This window comes from Vicugna pacos, chromosome 13 (assembly GCF_048564905.1).
Source record: "Vicugna pacos chromosome 13, VicPac4, whole genome shotgun sequence".
Taxonomy (NCBI): Eukaryota; Metazoa; Chordata; class Mammalia; order Artiodactyla; family Camelidae; genus Vicugna; species Vicugna pacos.
The window spans coordinates 31,728,962-31,744,924 of NC_132999.1; the positions used below are offsets into that span (position 1 = coordinate 31,728,962).

General features: G+C 37.1%; 1 protein-coding gene across 8 annotated transcripts in view; it reads left to right on the forward strand.

Moving 5' to 3' along the window:
* Window positions 1-15,963, forward strand: part of BEND5 (BEN domain containing 5) — a 925,317-nt gene that overhangs the window by 315,233 nt on the left and 594,121 nt on the right. For 6 of the 8 annotated variants that reach the window (XM_072974486.1, XM_072974480.1, XM_072974482.1 and 3 more), the window contains one exon: window positions 2,687-2,746. The exons of the other annotated variants lie outside the window; for them this stretch is intronic. In XM_072974486.1, the coding sequence (XP_072830587.1) occupies window positions 2,687-2,746 (60 nt within the window). The remainder of the gene's footprint in view (window positions 1-2,686; window positions 2,747-15,963) is intronic. 8 annotated transcript variants of the gene reach the window in all.

The window sequence follows — 15,963 nt, forward strand, 5'->3', positions numbered from 1 at the left end:
GGTTTTCCTTGTACCTTTCACTACCTTCACAACTCAGCTTCATTCTGTTACCTCCTACTTTAATTTACTTTCATCCCGGCAGCTGCCTTCACTGTCATGATTGGGATTTGGACAGGATCATTTTTCTTTGTAATGTAAGACTTAACAGGATTTCTCCTGTATACTCTCCCACTTTCTGTGACTTTCCTCTTCAAATCCTCCCTGAGAATCATCTTGCCACCTAGCATAATTTCATTCTCCACACGCTGTCTCTGGATGATTCATCTCTGCTCGTCACATGAGCAGGCACTCCGACACCTACACAAGCAGGTGAATCTGCTCCAGTGATGTATTTTAATTACAAATTTAGTCAGAAGTAATTAAGCCTTTCTGTAAAATGGGGATGGGCACTGAGTTTTAAAAATTCATGTCATTTCAGATGTCCCATGTGTGGTTTGTGCCACCCTGGTTTTCAGAGTGAGAAGGAGCCCCAGTGTAGTTAGATTAATTAATAGAAAGAGAATAAACTTAATGGAGCCAGACGGCACAAAAAAAGATGCTTTCCCCTCTATATCTCATTCAGATGGAATGGCCATCCTGGGATTGCGGCAGGGGATGGCAATTGCATTTTAATTACAGGGCTGATGGTTTTGGTACTGCACCAGATGGAAGGGCCTTTTTAGAGAGAGGCCCAGTCACCGCCTCTGTCGAGATGTTTCCTCTGATACTGGTTAACAAAAACCGACAAGAGACAAAACTGATGAGGTTGCATTCTGATCCCATGGATTTTATTCCCTATTCTGTTGCTTGATGTGTGAGTTCAGTCAGATCTTGACTCCTGTGAAAAAGATGCTCCCCTCAGGCACTTTAACAAATGAAGGAGAAAGGATGAGCCTGGAGGAAAGGAAAGATTCCTCTTCCTCTTCCTGTATCATCCTTGTAGTTACTTTATTGCCTACAAAGCACTTTCACTCCTGTGATATTACTTAACCATTATGACAATTCAGAGGTATTATTATCCTCCATTTTAGTGAAATAAAAAGTTGAGATTGTAACACTTAAGCTTTTATAGATTTAGCAGTGTTAATCAGTGAATTACTAGTATTAAGGCAATAATAAAATATTTATTTCTTCTGTAGCTATCCAGAAATATAGAGTTATAGATCTAGAAGCCTTCCAACACCTCATCTCATTTGATAGAAAAGGAAACTAATATTCAGTTGGTGTAATGGAGAGCAGCGTGGGATAGTTGAAAGTGTGTGAGCTTTGGAACCAGTCCTGGTGAAGTTTGGACTTTGGGGGAATGTCCACTCTCCAAGCTTCACTTTCTCCATTTGTAAAATGCAGAATTAGGTTGAAATGAAACTGAGACCCCTCCAGCCTTGAATCCTCTTCATCCCTGAGCCCAGATTTCTCTACACGTAGGCTTGGAGTCTTTTTTTCTGTACATCCTGTGGGTGGTAGTGGCTCATTTTGGGGGATCCCAAATTCTTTAAAATGACTCTCAAGAAGGTAGACAGGGAAGGATGAATCCCGAGTTGAAGTTACTGGAGACCAAACCCTTGAGGAATTTTTAGAATGTTATCACACAGGAAAACAGCCAGAACATTGGGAAGCCACTATGTACCCAGAAATTGCAATAATTTAGAATGTGGGATTGATATGAAAATTTCATTCTCAGGCACAAAATACTACTCCACCAAATGCCTTGCCAAGCCCTGAAACAAAGTCCTGAAGTAAAGAAATGAGTCATTGGAAATAAATTCAAGTTTCTTTTGCCTTCGTCTAAGCCATTTGATTTCATGGTGCTTGTCCCTCAAAATCTCCTCCTTTGACTTTCTCTCCTTCAAAAAAGAATAATTTGTTATCTTCTCACTATAATTAGATGATTTGAGGGGGATAAACATCAGACCTTCACAGCTGTCATGGCCTTGATTTATAGGAATATTATTTGTTCTAATTATACAGAATGATTCATAGCTTATGCAAATGTGTGATTTATTACTAGACCACGTCTTTTATATGTAGGCTCCATTCTCTTTAGTTTTTAGTTAAGCACTTCCTAGGAATAGTAATATTATCTAGATTAAGCTGCTGGATTCCTTTTATCCTTCTCCTGACAGCCTGTAATAATAATGGTACATTCATTCATTTGACAAAAAGTTATCAAGAATCTCTGTGAACAAAGCACTGGGGTATAAAAATGATGGTCACTTTGCTGATATAGAGGACTTGGGGGAAGGGCATATTCTACAGCACTTTAATATCCCTTATCTCATGTGAGCCTCACAGCAGTCTTGTAAGGTAGTTAAGGCAGCTTTTATTCTGAAAGTTTTACAGATGAAAAGACAGGCTCAGAGAGGGAAAGTGACCTACCCAAAGTCACTTAGTATAGAAATTACAGGAACCCACTGGAATAATCCATAATTCCTGGCAGCCAGTGTGTAAGCCTGTGTGTACTCACACTTATGTGTGGGTAGAGGTGAGATTGGGCATGCAGTTATGGCTGGGGGTTATTCCCATATGTGAAAGGATGGAAAAGATATTTTCCCAAAATGGCTCCACAATTTATCTACTTGGCACAGAGCCTTAAATGCACTTAATGCATTCAAGGTTGGTATGAAAATGCCAGTGTTCTTTGGGAGGAATGTACACATTAATCTGTTACTTGATATTCATTCATTCATTTGTTTGCTCTTTCATTCAGCAAGCCTTATTAGAAACTTTCCAGTGGCTCGGTCTTGAACTAGGAGCTAGATACCAGAAGGTAAGTGGGAGGTGGCAATTGTTGGGGGGTGTGATACAAACATCAGTTAGACATGGTCTCTCTCATTGTGGAGCCCATTACCTGTCTTCAATATTCCCATTTACTGACATACTAGACCTTCTATGTTCAAGATACTGAGAATTACACGCAGGAAAATGTTGGGTTTTTTTTTTTTTTTCCTATTTCTGGATTGGGTATCAGCTCCAAGGCTCCCTCTCTTCTTCCTCTGGTGTTGTGTGCCTGTGTTATCTTACTAGACATTGAGTTCTTTGAACTCAGAGACATGAATTCTATCTCTGTCTCTTCAGTGGCTAAGTTTTCAACAAATGTCTGATCTGGGAATGACAGGATGCATTAATGTGCTGTTAAATTTACTTTGACTTCTTTCTCTTAAAGCTTCCTCCATTCTGCCCCTGACTTAGTTCCTCTTGTTCTCTACAGTCAAAAAAGTGTACTCAGACTTAGAATCTCATCTTCAATTAAAAAAAATATTAAAACATCTTCCTCTGTTATTTGTAACCTTTGCCAAAGGTCCCTATTCTCACCCTGGGACTTCCTTAGAGCTAAAGAAAGAATATAAAGGGGTATATTAATGTGAACATAGTGTAACCTTGGACAAGTCATTTAGTTCCCCTGAGACTTAGTTTTCTTCTCTGTAAAATAGTAACAATCTCTATTTCTTGAGTTGTGTTTGTAACCAAATGAGAGCATGTGTTGCCAACTTATGTTTCAAAATTCATCCCAGGTATAAGCTCCTTCAGGAAGTTTTCTTGGACCCCTACCCTCCAGGCTATCTTAGTTGCCTTCTCAGTTTTTCAGTTTCCTGGTTTCCCTTTGTTATATACTGAAGTATATTTATACTAAAGAATAAAACAGTAATTTATTCTATGATTTAATTTTTCTTTCTCCTCTACTACACAGTGGAATTTTGGACTATCTCTTATTGATCTTTGTGTTCACTCCTATTCATCCAGAATATGTTTATCGAGCACCTATTGTGTTGGGCGCTGTGCCAGTTGTTGAGAGTTCAGTAGTGAGTAAGACCAACACAGCCTCTGCCCTGATGAAGTTATAGTATTTAGCTTAGTTTCAGCCCAGGCTGGGACTCACTGGATGTTTGTTGGATGAATGAATGACAAATGAATGAATACATAAATGAATGAAACTACTTGGTAACTCTAGAGTGCTGTTTGGATGTTAGTTATTTATACTCTAAGTATATTCAATTGAAATGAGGATTTGATTCAATGTCTAATATAATCTTCCCAGAATCTTCTGTGCCAGCGGTCTTTAAAAAATGCTATATGGCCTTCCCCAGGCTTGTGGTTTGCCTATTGTCTGAGAATTAGGTTAGACAGAATCCCTTTCCTGGCTCAATTAGTCCCCATCTCCTTTTCTAACTGATATCTTTCTTTACTAATAACTTCTGACTTGTGGATGAGAGAAGGCCTCAGAAATCTTATCAGAAAGCAGCTCACAGAGAAAAAAATGTGACAATGAATATATATATATATATATATATATATATGTTTATGTATAACTGAAAAATTGTGCTTTACACTGGAATTTGACACAACATTGTAAATGATTATAAATCAATAAAAATGTTAAAAAAAAAAAAGAGAGCAGATGAGCAGAACAAATATCTTTTTTTTTTTTTAATCTTAAAAGGAAACTAGTTTTGTCTGAAGGTCCATTAGTAATAAAGGAAACTTCTTGGACACCCAGGTCCTGGGTTCCCAAATTTTGTTTGAAAGAAAGTAAACATTGTCCATTTCATGGTAAAACGTAAGTGAGTCATATACTTTATCTTCCAAACCTGAAAAACGTCCTCATTTTCTTAACAGTCAAATGGCAGAGTTGGAATAAATGATCTCTCTATTCTCCAGTCATTTTTCCTGGATTTCTCAGAATAGCCCATTTCAAATTACTTTGTTGCCATAAACCTCCAAATTATCTTGGGAATCTTGATATCTATAGAATATGTCCCAGATACCTTGACATGAAAAATACCCCCTAAATCCTTCAGCAGATTATCTATCACATCTTTAAGTTCAGAAATTATGATTGTCACATTGAGAGGTCCTTCCCAGCCATCAGTGACATTCTGTGCTACTCTCTCAGAACCAATATAGCCAAAGCTGATGGTTCTTGAATTTATAACATCACAAAAATTGGGATATTCAAAAATGACATAAAATAGTCCTTTATACTTTTAATCCAAGCTTTAGGCTATTTGTTGAATGAAGAGCTTGTCGCGGCTGATCTGTTCCCCTCTGAGGATTCTCTTTTCCACATTAAATAATCCAGATTCTTTAAACTGATCCTTCTAATGATGTGCTGACAATTACTTAGTCACTGATGGTTCCTTTTGCTGGAATCTGGTCTATCTGCATTTTATCTGAAGTGCAGTCAAACTGGTTCCCCATTTACTCCCTTACCAATCTGTCATGAAATCTTACTGATTCTATCTCCTTAAATTTGTTGAAACTGTTCCTCTTCCTTATTCCCTCTGTTCCACAATTCTCTTTAGTTGAAATTAACAGTTATTAACACTTATTACATGCTATTTACTAGGCAGTAAAGATACAAAGATGAAAAAGACAGTCTCTGCATTCAAGGAGCTATTGTTATTTAATGTTAGAACTTGAAATAGCATTGACATTCATCTAATCTAACTGCCTGATTATATAGACAAGGAAGCTGAGACTCAGAATGGGGAAGGGTCTAGTACAAAAATCACACAGCGTAATAAGCTGCAGAACTAGGGCTAAGATCCAGATTTTTTGACCCTCCACTCAAGAATTATTTCCTCTGTATCACTGTAAACTTAAAAATAACCAGCCCCTTTACTGTATCACTCTTTGGTATCATTAACATCATAGTTAATGTTTTATTTTAGTACTTTAGAGTTTGCAGTTCCATGGCAGCCATCTAATTTAGTCTTTATAATATCCTTGCAAGAATTTGTTATTATTAATCATGGCAACCCTGAATCTCAGAGAGGTTGCATAACTTGTCCTCATGTAAGTTCTGAAACTTACACTCCAGATTCATGATTTTTTCACATACCACACTTCATTGGCACAAGCAGGTATTATACTAAGACTGACATGTGCTAGGGAATAGAGATGTTTAAGCTATAGATCCTACTTTTGGAGAGTACAATCTGCACAGATAGTAGACTGAAATTAATAACCATGCTGGGTGGTGTTAAGGGTTTCCTGGAACTGTTACAACCTCTAAAGATTGCTGTTTATGACCTCCTCATTTAAAAACTGCAACAGTAAAAGCTCTAAGTTACTTATTTTTGATAAGCCAACAAATGAAAATTTTACCAAAATTAAACTGAGGTTATTTGGGGAAAATTGGGATATAGAAATATCCAGAGTTAATATTGGATTATGTCATATTTTTCACACAGGTTCACAGTAGGTGAAACCATTGTGATCCAGATAGGGAGGTGACTTGTCCAAGGCCTTACAATAGGAGATTGACAGGGGAAAGAGGTTAAAAATAAATTATAGAAATTATTTAGAATGCAGCAATTGACTATAATGCCTTAAACTTTCAGGCCAAGACTCTGGAGTTGCTGTATGTAAACAGTAAATGCACTTCAATAAATAGAAGCTCTCAAAGAATCTCTTGAACCTCTCTAAATGGGTGACCAGAGAGCTTTGCAACTGCTCAAGCATATAGTGACTAGTTGTCTAAAATTCTAATCAGATGCCGGTTTGAAGGCAGAAAAGATGACTTGGTGAGGCTTTGTTAAAGTTCTATTTTTAGGCCTAATGTTGAGGGAGATCCTTTCCAAGACAAAGCGAGGAATCCTTAGCCTGAGTTTTACCAGGCACTCAGCACTTCTTACTGCTCAGTGAATTGAGTTCCAAACTAAAGACTTGGAAGGTGAGGTTATGAATAGAAAGGATGAACTGATCATTTAAAAGAGAAGCAGGACTTCAGTATTTATATCTTTTTTTGTAGTTTTTATTTTTTTATTGAAGTATAATTGATTCACAAGTGTATATAGCAAAGTGATTCAGTTATACATATAAATATATATGTGTTTTTTCAGATTTTTTTATTATAGGTTATTATAAGATATTGAATGTAGTTCTCTGTGCTATACAGTAGGTCTTTATTGTTTATCTGTTTCATATATAGTAGTGTATATTTGTTAATCCTACCTTCCAAATTTATCCCTCCTACCGCCTTTCCTCTTTGATAACCATATGGTTGTTTTCTATGTCTGTGAGTCTGTTTCTGTTTTATAAATAAGTTCATTTGTATCATTTTTTAGATTCCACATGTAAGTTATATACTATTTGTCCTTCTCTGTCTGACTTCACTTAGTATGATAATCTCTAGGTTTATCTATGTTGTTGCCAGTGTAGTTGTTTCATTCTTTTTTATGGCTGAGTAATATTCCTGTGTGTGTGTGTGTGTGTGTGTGTGTGTGTGTGTGTGTGTGTGTACCACAACTTCTTTATCCATTCATTTGTCGATGAATATTCAGGTTGCTTTCATGTCTTGGCTATTGTAAATAGTGCTGTGATTGCACAGCAAAGGAAACCATACATAAAGTGAAAAAACAACATATGGAATAGTAGAAAATATTTGTAAAAAATGCACCTGACAGGGATTAATTTTCAAAACATACAAAGAGCTCATATAGCTCAATATAAAAAAAAAAAAGCCCAATCAAAAAAGGGGCAGAAGTCCTCGATAGATGTTTCTCCAAAGAAAATATGCAGTTGACCAAGAAGCAAATGAAAAGATGCTCAACACTGCTAATTTGAAAGAATGCAAATCAAAACTACAATGAGGTATCACCTCACACCAGTCAGAATGGCCATCATCAAATCATTTACAAATACTAAATGTTGGAGAAGGTATGAAGAAGAAAGGAACCTTTGTATACTTTTGGTGGGAATGTAAATTGGTGCAACCACTATGGAGAGCAGTATGGAGTTCCTAAAAATCTCAGAAGATCCAGTATTTATATCTTTAATTAACTGATGTGTGTTGAAAGAATGATTTGAATGTCAAACAGTAGCTTCTGGTTGTCAATTGGTGATGTAGTGGTAAACAGGTCAAAGTTCCTGCCCTCGTTATTTATGGATAATGCTGTAAAGAAAACAAAACAAGGTAAGATAAGGAATTCTGGTTGAGTGGGGCACGGGGAACTGTTTTGGTGCAGATGATCTCTGGAGGCTTCTCTGAGGAGGTAACATAAGAGCAGCTTCCTGACTGAAGGAAAGAAGTGACTGGTAGAAAAATGTCAGCACAGAGTGTATGCAGAGAGTAGAGCCAGTACAGATACCTTGGGAGATATGAGTTGGACATGTTCAAAAACTGAGGCCAGTTTGGTTGGATACAGTGAGGAAGGGGAAAGTGGCAAGATACGAGGTGTGAGAGACAGTCCAGATAATATTAAAGGCTTTCTAGATGACAGTAAGAAATGTAAATTTTCCTCCAAGCACAATAGGAAGCTAGACATGATCTGAATTATAATGCACAGCAAATTGGGCAAGAGTAGCATAGGAAGGCCAACTGTGTCAGCCTTCTATGAGAGAGAAGATAGTGACTAGAGAAGAGGCAGTGTGGGTGGTAAGAAGTTGCTAAATTTGGGATATATATATGTATATGTGTATATATATATATATATGTATATATATATATATATATAGGAGTGGAGTTTAAGGGAGTCTAGAAGGGATACTGGAATTAAGATTGTAATAATTATGACCAGACAAAGTGATAAAAACTAATATTTAAAGTGATACATATTTTACAAAGTACTTTCTAAAATGGCATCTCATTTTAAGTTGTTAGGCAGATATTTTTACCCCAGTTTTACAGATGAAGTAGTCCAGGGTTAGAGACATTACATGATTTTCTCAAGGTCAGTCAAACCTGATGGAGTCTGAATGAGACATCAATCTGCCTATCTCTGAATACTGTGCTCTTTTCTCTGTATGTCATGAGATCAGATAGATGCTTATATGCATATATACATATGTACATACATGCATACATACATATATACGTATGCATAGGGAAGGAGAGAAAGGGTAGTGGTTCAACACAAAAACTTTGGTATCAGGCTATCTGTGTTTGTAACCATTTTTAATTAGGCGATCTAGGAAAAGTTACTTAACTTCTAATTAAACATGGAGAAGTAATATTACTTACTATAGAGAGTTGATTATGCTAGAAAATACATTAGTTCAGAGCCTGGTACAGAGAAAGCACTTGATAAAAAATAAGCAAATAAGATTATACATGTTTTATATAGCAAGATAATAAATTTATACTCAGTTAGATATGTTATAGTATTCAGCATGTTACTTTGGCTTTGATAACATCAGGTATATAGAACAGCTACATAATCTCCATTGTACAGTTGAGCACCTTACAAGACTCAGACCTCTTTAATGACTGGAACCAGATTATACTCATTCCTACAACCCTCACCTCCTATCTCAATATCTAGCACATGTTGTATACATTGCCTTATTAAATACTTAATGAATAGAACTCATTTGAAGAGACAGTATAGGCAATTAGTTACGTGGTATAATTTGAGGGACACAAGAAACCCTCCAAATCCCAAACCAAATTGTCTTAGTATTAAACTTCCACCATGGGATAACAGAATCTCAGAGTTGGAAAAGATGTTGGAAATTATGGAGTGTATCCACAAAGCCCTTCTCACCAAATGAGCAGTCACCTCAGTAATGCCCACCCTCTGCCACGTTATCTCCAATATAGGGAAATTCTAACTTCACAGGGCAGCCGGTTCAACATTTGGCTGCTGTTACAGTAAAAAGGTACTTCTCAATATTGACTTGGGATTAGCCTCTCTTCACCTCCAGATATATAGTAAACTTGGAGAGCTTGGAATAACAGCTGTGCAATGGAGCTGCTTCTCCAGGAGGAGTTTATTTTGTTTCTGTTTGCCATCTCAGTGCTCTGATGGTTCCTTCCTTTTCCTTAAATTGTGAAATATCATTGTCTGGCTGGGTGAGTTTCTTTTGCCTTTTGTCACTAGTTTCTGTAAAATTCTATCTCCTGAGTTTCTCATCTCCAGGAGCTGGAAGAAAATTTCACTTTAGGATTTAGTTTGTTCTCATTCTTCCATACTGGCTGCTTTGAATGGTGGTACTGGAATAAAATAGACCCAAATAGTCTTAAGGATCACAATAAGTTTTGAAAGGCCCATGGACTGGTCATTTCTAATTTAGAAGCAGGAGACTTGGGTTCTAGTCTAACTCTGCCTTCCATTCATTATGTAACCTTGGGAAAGTTTGTCTCCCTATAGGCCTCAATTCTTTTATCTGTAAAATACATGGGACTGAATGTAATATTCATTATCCCTTCTCTTAGTCTATGCACAAATTTTGAAGAATATTTGAAAATTTCCATGCAGCTTCATTAATTAAGTGTCCTTTATCTGATTGGCCACATTTGAGGAGGTTGTAACTTTTTTCATTGTTTCATTTATGTCCAAACTCTGACATAAAGAAAATGAGAAATTTTAGTGGCAACATATCATTAACTTTATTGCCCTGAAAGTGTGTGAAAGGTTCTATTTTATTTTATTGTTTTCCTTGCTGTTAGCTAAAGTTGATTGAAGGGGATGAAGCAGGGTCAAGTGAGGAGGGCTGAGGCTCTTATTTGGAAAGTTTTTTGGAAAGATGTCTTTGCTAGTTGCTATATCATACCATAACTTGGTAGTTGGGTAGCTATATTAATTTGGGAGTCCATCTGCTGCCTGTGAAGTAGTCATCATAAAGGATATATTCGTGGCATAATATTTGCTGACTCCTGATTGGACTTTAACAGTTTTTCTCATTGTTCATGGCTGAGGAGGAATATAACTATTTAGAAATAGCATCTTAAAGAATGTGTCGATGAATGGTGACACTGTATGGATAATAGCACTTAAGAAAAAGTTCTGTATGGTGCCTTTAGCTGCCTCATTCTATCTGTGTAGGATCATTCATTTGTCTTCCATTTACAAACATTTATTAAGCGCTGCTGCTTGACAGGTTTGTTACTAGATGCTGGGGATACAAAGACAAAAAATGGGGAGTTAATTCATCTTAAGCTGGATTTTTCTGGTATATGTCCCTCACATGAACATCTGCTATGTGCCTGACTATGTTAGTGGCAATGGGGGATGGTAGAAATGAGTGCCATGGAACACCTTGAGGGGCTTCCCTCTGTGTCTCTAGCACACACACAGCACAGTACCTGGCACAGAGGAAGCACTCAGAAAACACTTCAGGGAAGGAATGAATGCATGAGTGATCATTCCTTTAAGGAATCCATATCCTGTTTGTTTTGGGAATTAATCTTTAGTACACAGTCAGAGAGCCCACAATAACAGGAGAACATGTTTTATATGAGAAGTGTTAAAATAGAATCATATACATGATGTGAGAACAATTAATTCTGCATGTGAAGATATTAGGGAAGGACATTTCAAGTAGATGAAACAACAAGAAAAAATATAGAAGATGGTAAAAGCACATGCTGTGTGTTCAGAGACTACTGAGTCCTCATGTAATCATAGGGTAGAGGTGGAGGGGAAGGGGTGACAGATGGGAGAATAGCAGGAAATATCCCAGAAATACAGGTTACATAGAGTTTCACATGCCATATTAAGTATCTTGACCTTGACCCAGTAAGTGTTGAGAACACATTAAAGAATTTTAAGCACAAGAATGATATATCTTTATTTGTATTTTATTGTTCACTCTGGCATTGGTTTGAAGGTTGGATTAGAGTAGGGCAAAACTAGAGGCAGAAACATCAGATAAAAGGTAGACTAGAACAATATTGGCTGGGATGGAAGAAATGAACTCTATCTTGAGTTGGAAGCATAATCAAACAGAAGATTTGGGCTCAAGAGAAATTGAACACGTCTTTAGAGGGAGGTGAAAGAAGCAATGGAGAGTACATGATTGAAAATGCATGAGAGAGAGGGTATAATAGATGGAGGATATCCTAGCAGAGATGGAAGGATTAGAATCCAGAACATAGGGTGAAGGATTAGTAGTGGGAAAAAGGAGAAAAAGAAGAAAAGGATATGATCCAAAAATTTATCACTCATTACAAGAAGAGACTGTGTCTATGGGCCTCAGTAATTTTTGTTTAGTCACCCCTGCCTTTCCTACCAGCTGTACCTCCAAGTTGTTTCAAAAGTCAGTGTTCAGTCTCACCAGTGGGTGATACCATTTTTTCATTCACTCAACAATAGACTTTGAATGCTCACTCTATGTTAATCACCACACTGGGCAATGAGGATGCAGCAGTGAGTCAGACCCAGTCTCTAGTCTTGAGAAGCTCCTAGTCTATAAGGGAAGACTGTTGTATAAATAAGTCAGTGAACTAAAATGTTACAAGTGCTTTAACAAAAGTTAGGAATAATTATTCCTACCTGGGTTGGGAGATAGGGTGGGCAGGAAAGCTTCATAAAAGATAGATCTACTGGAGCTGAATTTTGAAAGTGTGACTGCTTTGATTTTTACTGGTTTTAGGATAGTGTGTTTGGCAGAATTCTAAGATGCTCCCCATGATTCTTTGTACCTGTCTATGACGTACATATCCTAGATAATTCCCTCTCCTTGAGTGTAGGTGGAATCTGTGAATATGATTAGAAATCACTCTCCCTGATTATGTTAAGTTGTATGGCAAATTGTTTTACAAATGTTATTAAGGTCTCAAATTAGTTGACCTTAAAATAGGAAGATTATCTGGATGAGCCAGATCTAATTACTTGAGCCTTTTAAATTTGGGTCTAGAGGTCAGAGATGGAAACAGTCAGAGATTCAGAGTGCCATGGGAGGGATTTGATGTGCTTTTTTTAACTTGATGAGGGAGGGGAGGGGTCCATGTGGCAAGAAATGTGAGTGGCCTCTTTGGAGAATGGTTCCCAGCTATCAACCAGCAAGGAAATAGGTACCTCAGTTCTATAACCACAAGGAACGGAATTTTGCCAATAACAAGGATAAGCTTGAAAGCAGATTCTCCCCCAAAACCTCCAGCCCTGCCTGATTTCAGCCATGTGATATTTTGAGCAGAGAATCCAGCCATGCCATGCCATGCGTTAGATGTACTGAACTGTGAACTAATAAATGAGTGTTGTTTTAAGCTGCTAAGTTTTTGGTGATTTGTTACACAGCAGTAGAAAACTAATACAGATGGCTTTGCAGCTGAGTCTGCCCTAGTGAGACCTGGAGCTTTGTTTTTTATAGAGCAAACTTGAAATTGGGCGAATTTACTGAAAGATCTATTCTTTCCTCGCAGGTTATTTCTGTTTCACAAATTCCTTCTTTTTTCTCAAAAGGACTGAGCCAAATACTTCTAATTTATTGTGGCCACCAAATTAAACCATTCCTTTGAAAACTTATTTTTGAAATAATAGTTACATAATTAATTTGAAGATGTTGTTTACTTTGCCTCTTGTTGCTTTTCATAGGTTCCCAAAACTATATGTTGAATGATAAATGAATTACCCCATAAAACATTTCTGAAAGACCTGAAAGAATAGTAACTGATTTCTCTAGCTATATGGAGAACTACAACCACTTGTGTAAGACTTTATATTACAGTCAGTCTAGAGCTTTGACTGGTATTACTTCAGAGGTGCTATTTGCTATGTTAGACTCTTCCTACTTTGCTTAACTGTTAAACTTTAGTGTTCCTAGGTGTTCTGTATTGGGCCCTCTCTTCTTTTGACTTTATCTCTTTTCCTGAGTGTCCTTATCTAATGCCATGGCTTTATAAACAGATGACTTCCAAAATTCTATCTCTAGCTTCATGTCAAAGCTGGGTTAGAACCAGGATTTAAATAGAGACCTTAGATGTTTCCAAATTAGTCTCATCTCCCTTGATTATTCCCTCTAGAGAGTCCTAAATTGAGAAGGGGTTTCTAGCCAAGAAAAAAGAAGCATTTTCTTTTTTTTTTTTTTCACTTAAGAATCTGCTGGGGAGATTTTTTTTAACATTTTTTATTGATTTATAATCATTTTACAATGTTGTGTCAAATTCCAGTGTAGAGCACAATTTTTCAGTTATACATGAACATATATATATTCATTGTCACATTTTTTCCTCTGTGAGCTACCATAAGATCTTGTATATATTTTCCTGTGCTATACAGTATAATCTTGTTTATCTATTCTACATTTTGAAATCCCAGTTTATCCCTTCCCACCCCACCCCCTTGGCAACCACAAGTTTGTATTCTATGTCTATGAGTCTGTTTCTGTTTTGTATTTATGTTTTTGGTTTTTTTTTTTTTTTTTTAGATTCCACATATGAGTGATCTCGTATGGTATTTCTCTTTCTCTTTCTGGCTTACTTCACTTAGAATGACATTCTCCAGGAGCATCCATGTTGCTGCAAATGGCGTTATGTTGTCAGTTTTTATGGCTGAATAGTATACCATTGTATAAATATACCACATCTTCTTTAGCCAGCCATCTGTTGATGGACATTTAGGCTGTTTCCATGTCTTGGCTATTGTAAATAGTGCTGCTATGAACATTGCAGTGCAGGTGTCATTTTGAAGGAGGGTTCCTTCTGGATGTATGCCAAGGAGTGGAATTCCTGGGTCACATGGTAAGTCTATTCCTAGTCTTTTGAGGAATCGCCACACTGTTTTCCACAGTGGCTGCACCAAACTGCATTCCCACCAGCAGTGTAGGAGGGTTCCCTTTTCTCCACAGTCTCTCCAGCATTTGTCATTTGTGGATTTTTGAATGATGGCCATTCTGACTGGTGTGAGGTGATACCTCATTGTAGTTTTGATTTGCATTTCTCTAATAATTAGTGATATTGAGCATTTTTTCATGTGTCTATTGATCACTTGTATGTCTTCCTTGGAGAATTGCTTGTTTAGGTCTTCTGCCCATTTTTGGATTGGGTTGTTTGTTTTTTTCTTATAAAGTCATATGAGCTGCTTATATATTCTGGAGATCAAGCCTTTCTCCCAGGACATATTTCACAGATCTAGAACAAATCATAATGAAATTTATACGGAACCGTCAAAGACATAGAATTGCCAAAGCATTACTGAAGAAAAAGAAAGAGGCTGGAGGAATAAATCTCCCAGACTTCAGACAATACTATAGGGCTACAGTAATCAAGACAGCATGGTATTGGTACAAAAACAGACATATAGACCAATGGAACAGAATTGAGAGCCCAGAAATGAACCCACAAACTTTTGGTCAACTAGTTTTCGACAAAGGAGGCAAAAATATAGAATGGAATAAAGACACTCTCTTCAGCAAATGGTGTTGGGAAAACTGGACAGCAGCATGTAAATCATTGAAGCTAGAACACTCCCTTACACCATACACAAAAATAAACTCAAAATGGATCAAAGACTTAAACATAAGACAAGATACAATAAACCTCCTAGAAGAAAATATAGGCAAAACATTATCTGACATACATCTCAAGAAACATTTTCTTATATCAAACATTTTAAATTTGAAACCAAATGTATTACCAAAAGGTGATTTATCCAGGAACGGTTTCATGTGTGGAGGTCTAGCTGTCAGCCAGGTGAGGTTACCAGTCTGCTTGGAGTATATTCCGTGGGATTGCCTATAATTTGCATTCCAGAAGTGCTGCTAAGTCTTTGAAGTAAAATTTAGGTTTGGACACTTGAGAAATAAGTGAAACAGATCTAAGGTGGACAGTTTGATGAGAGAGGTTCTGGAGTATTGAATAATGAGGCAGACACTGTCTATCAGAATTTGAAAAGTATAAATACCAAACAAAGAGGTAACAGCCCTCTGGGAATGTGTAGGTGAAGCCAGATAAATCCAGAAATTTGATGAGCGTAGGTTGATTTTTCAAGGAATATCACCATACAACCTGCTGCGCCTGTGTATATAGGTCTATGGCAGCAACTCCTTCTAAAGTTAGTAGCTACCTTCCAGAAAAGTTCTTTGCAGACCCCACATCGATATCAGTCTCCTGTCCATCAGAAAACACACTTACTTCCCAGAATGTTGCATCACATCTTTTCTAGAAAGTGTGGGCACTTCCTGCCCTGTGCACAGCTCTTGAGGAAATATGTGCATGCCTTCTGAGATGGTGAGTCATGGCCCAGTTTCAGCTAGTGAACAGACACTTAAGTATTCCACATTTTAAGTATCTCATACTAATAAAATAATTCCCTTCCTCTGTTT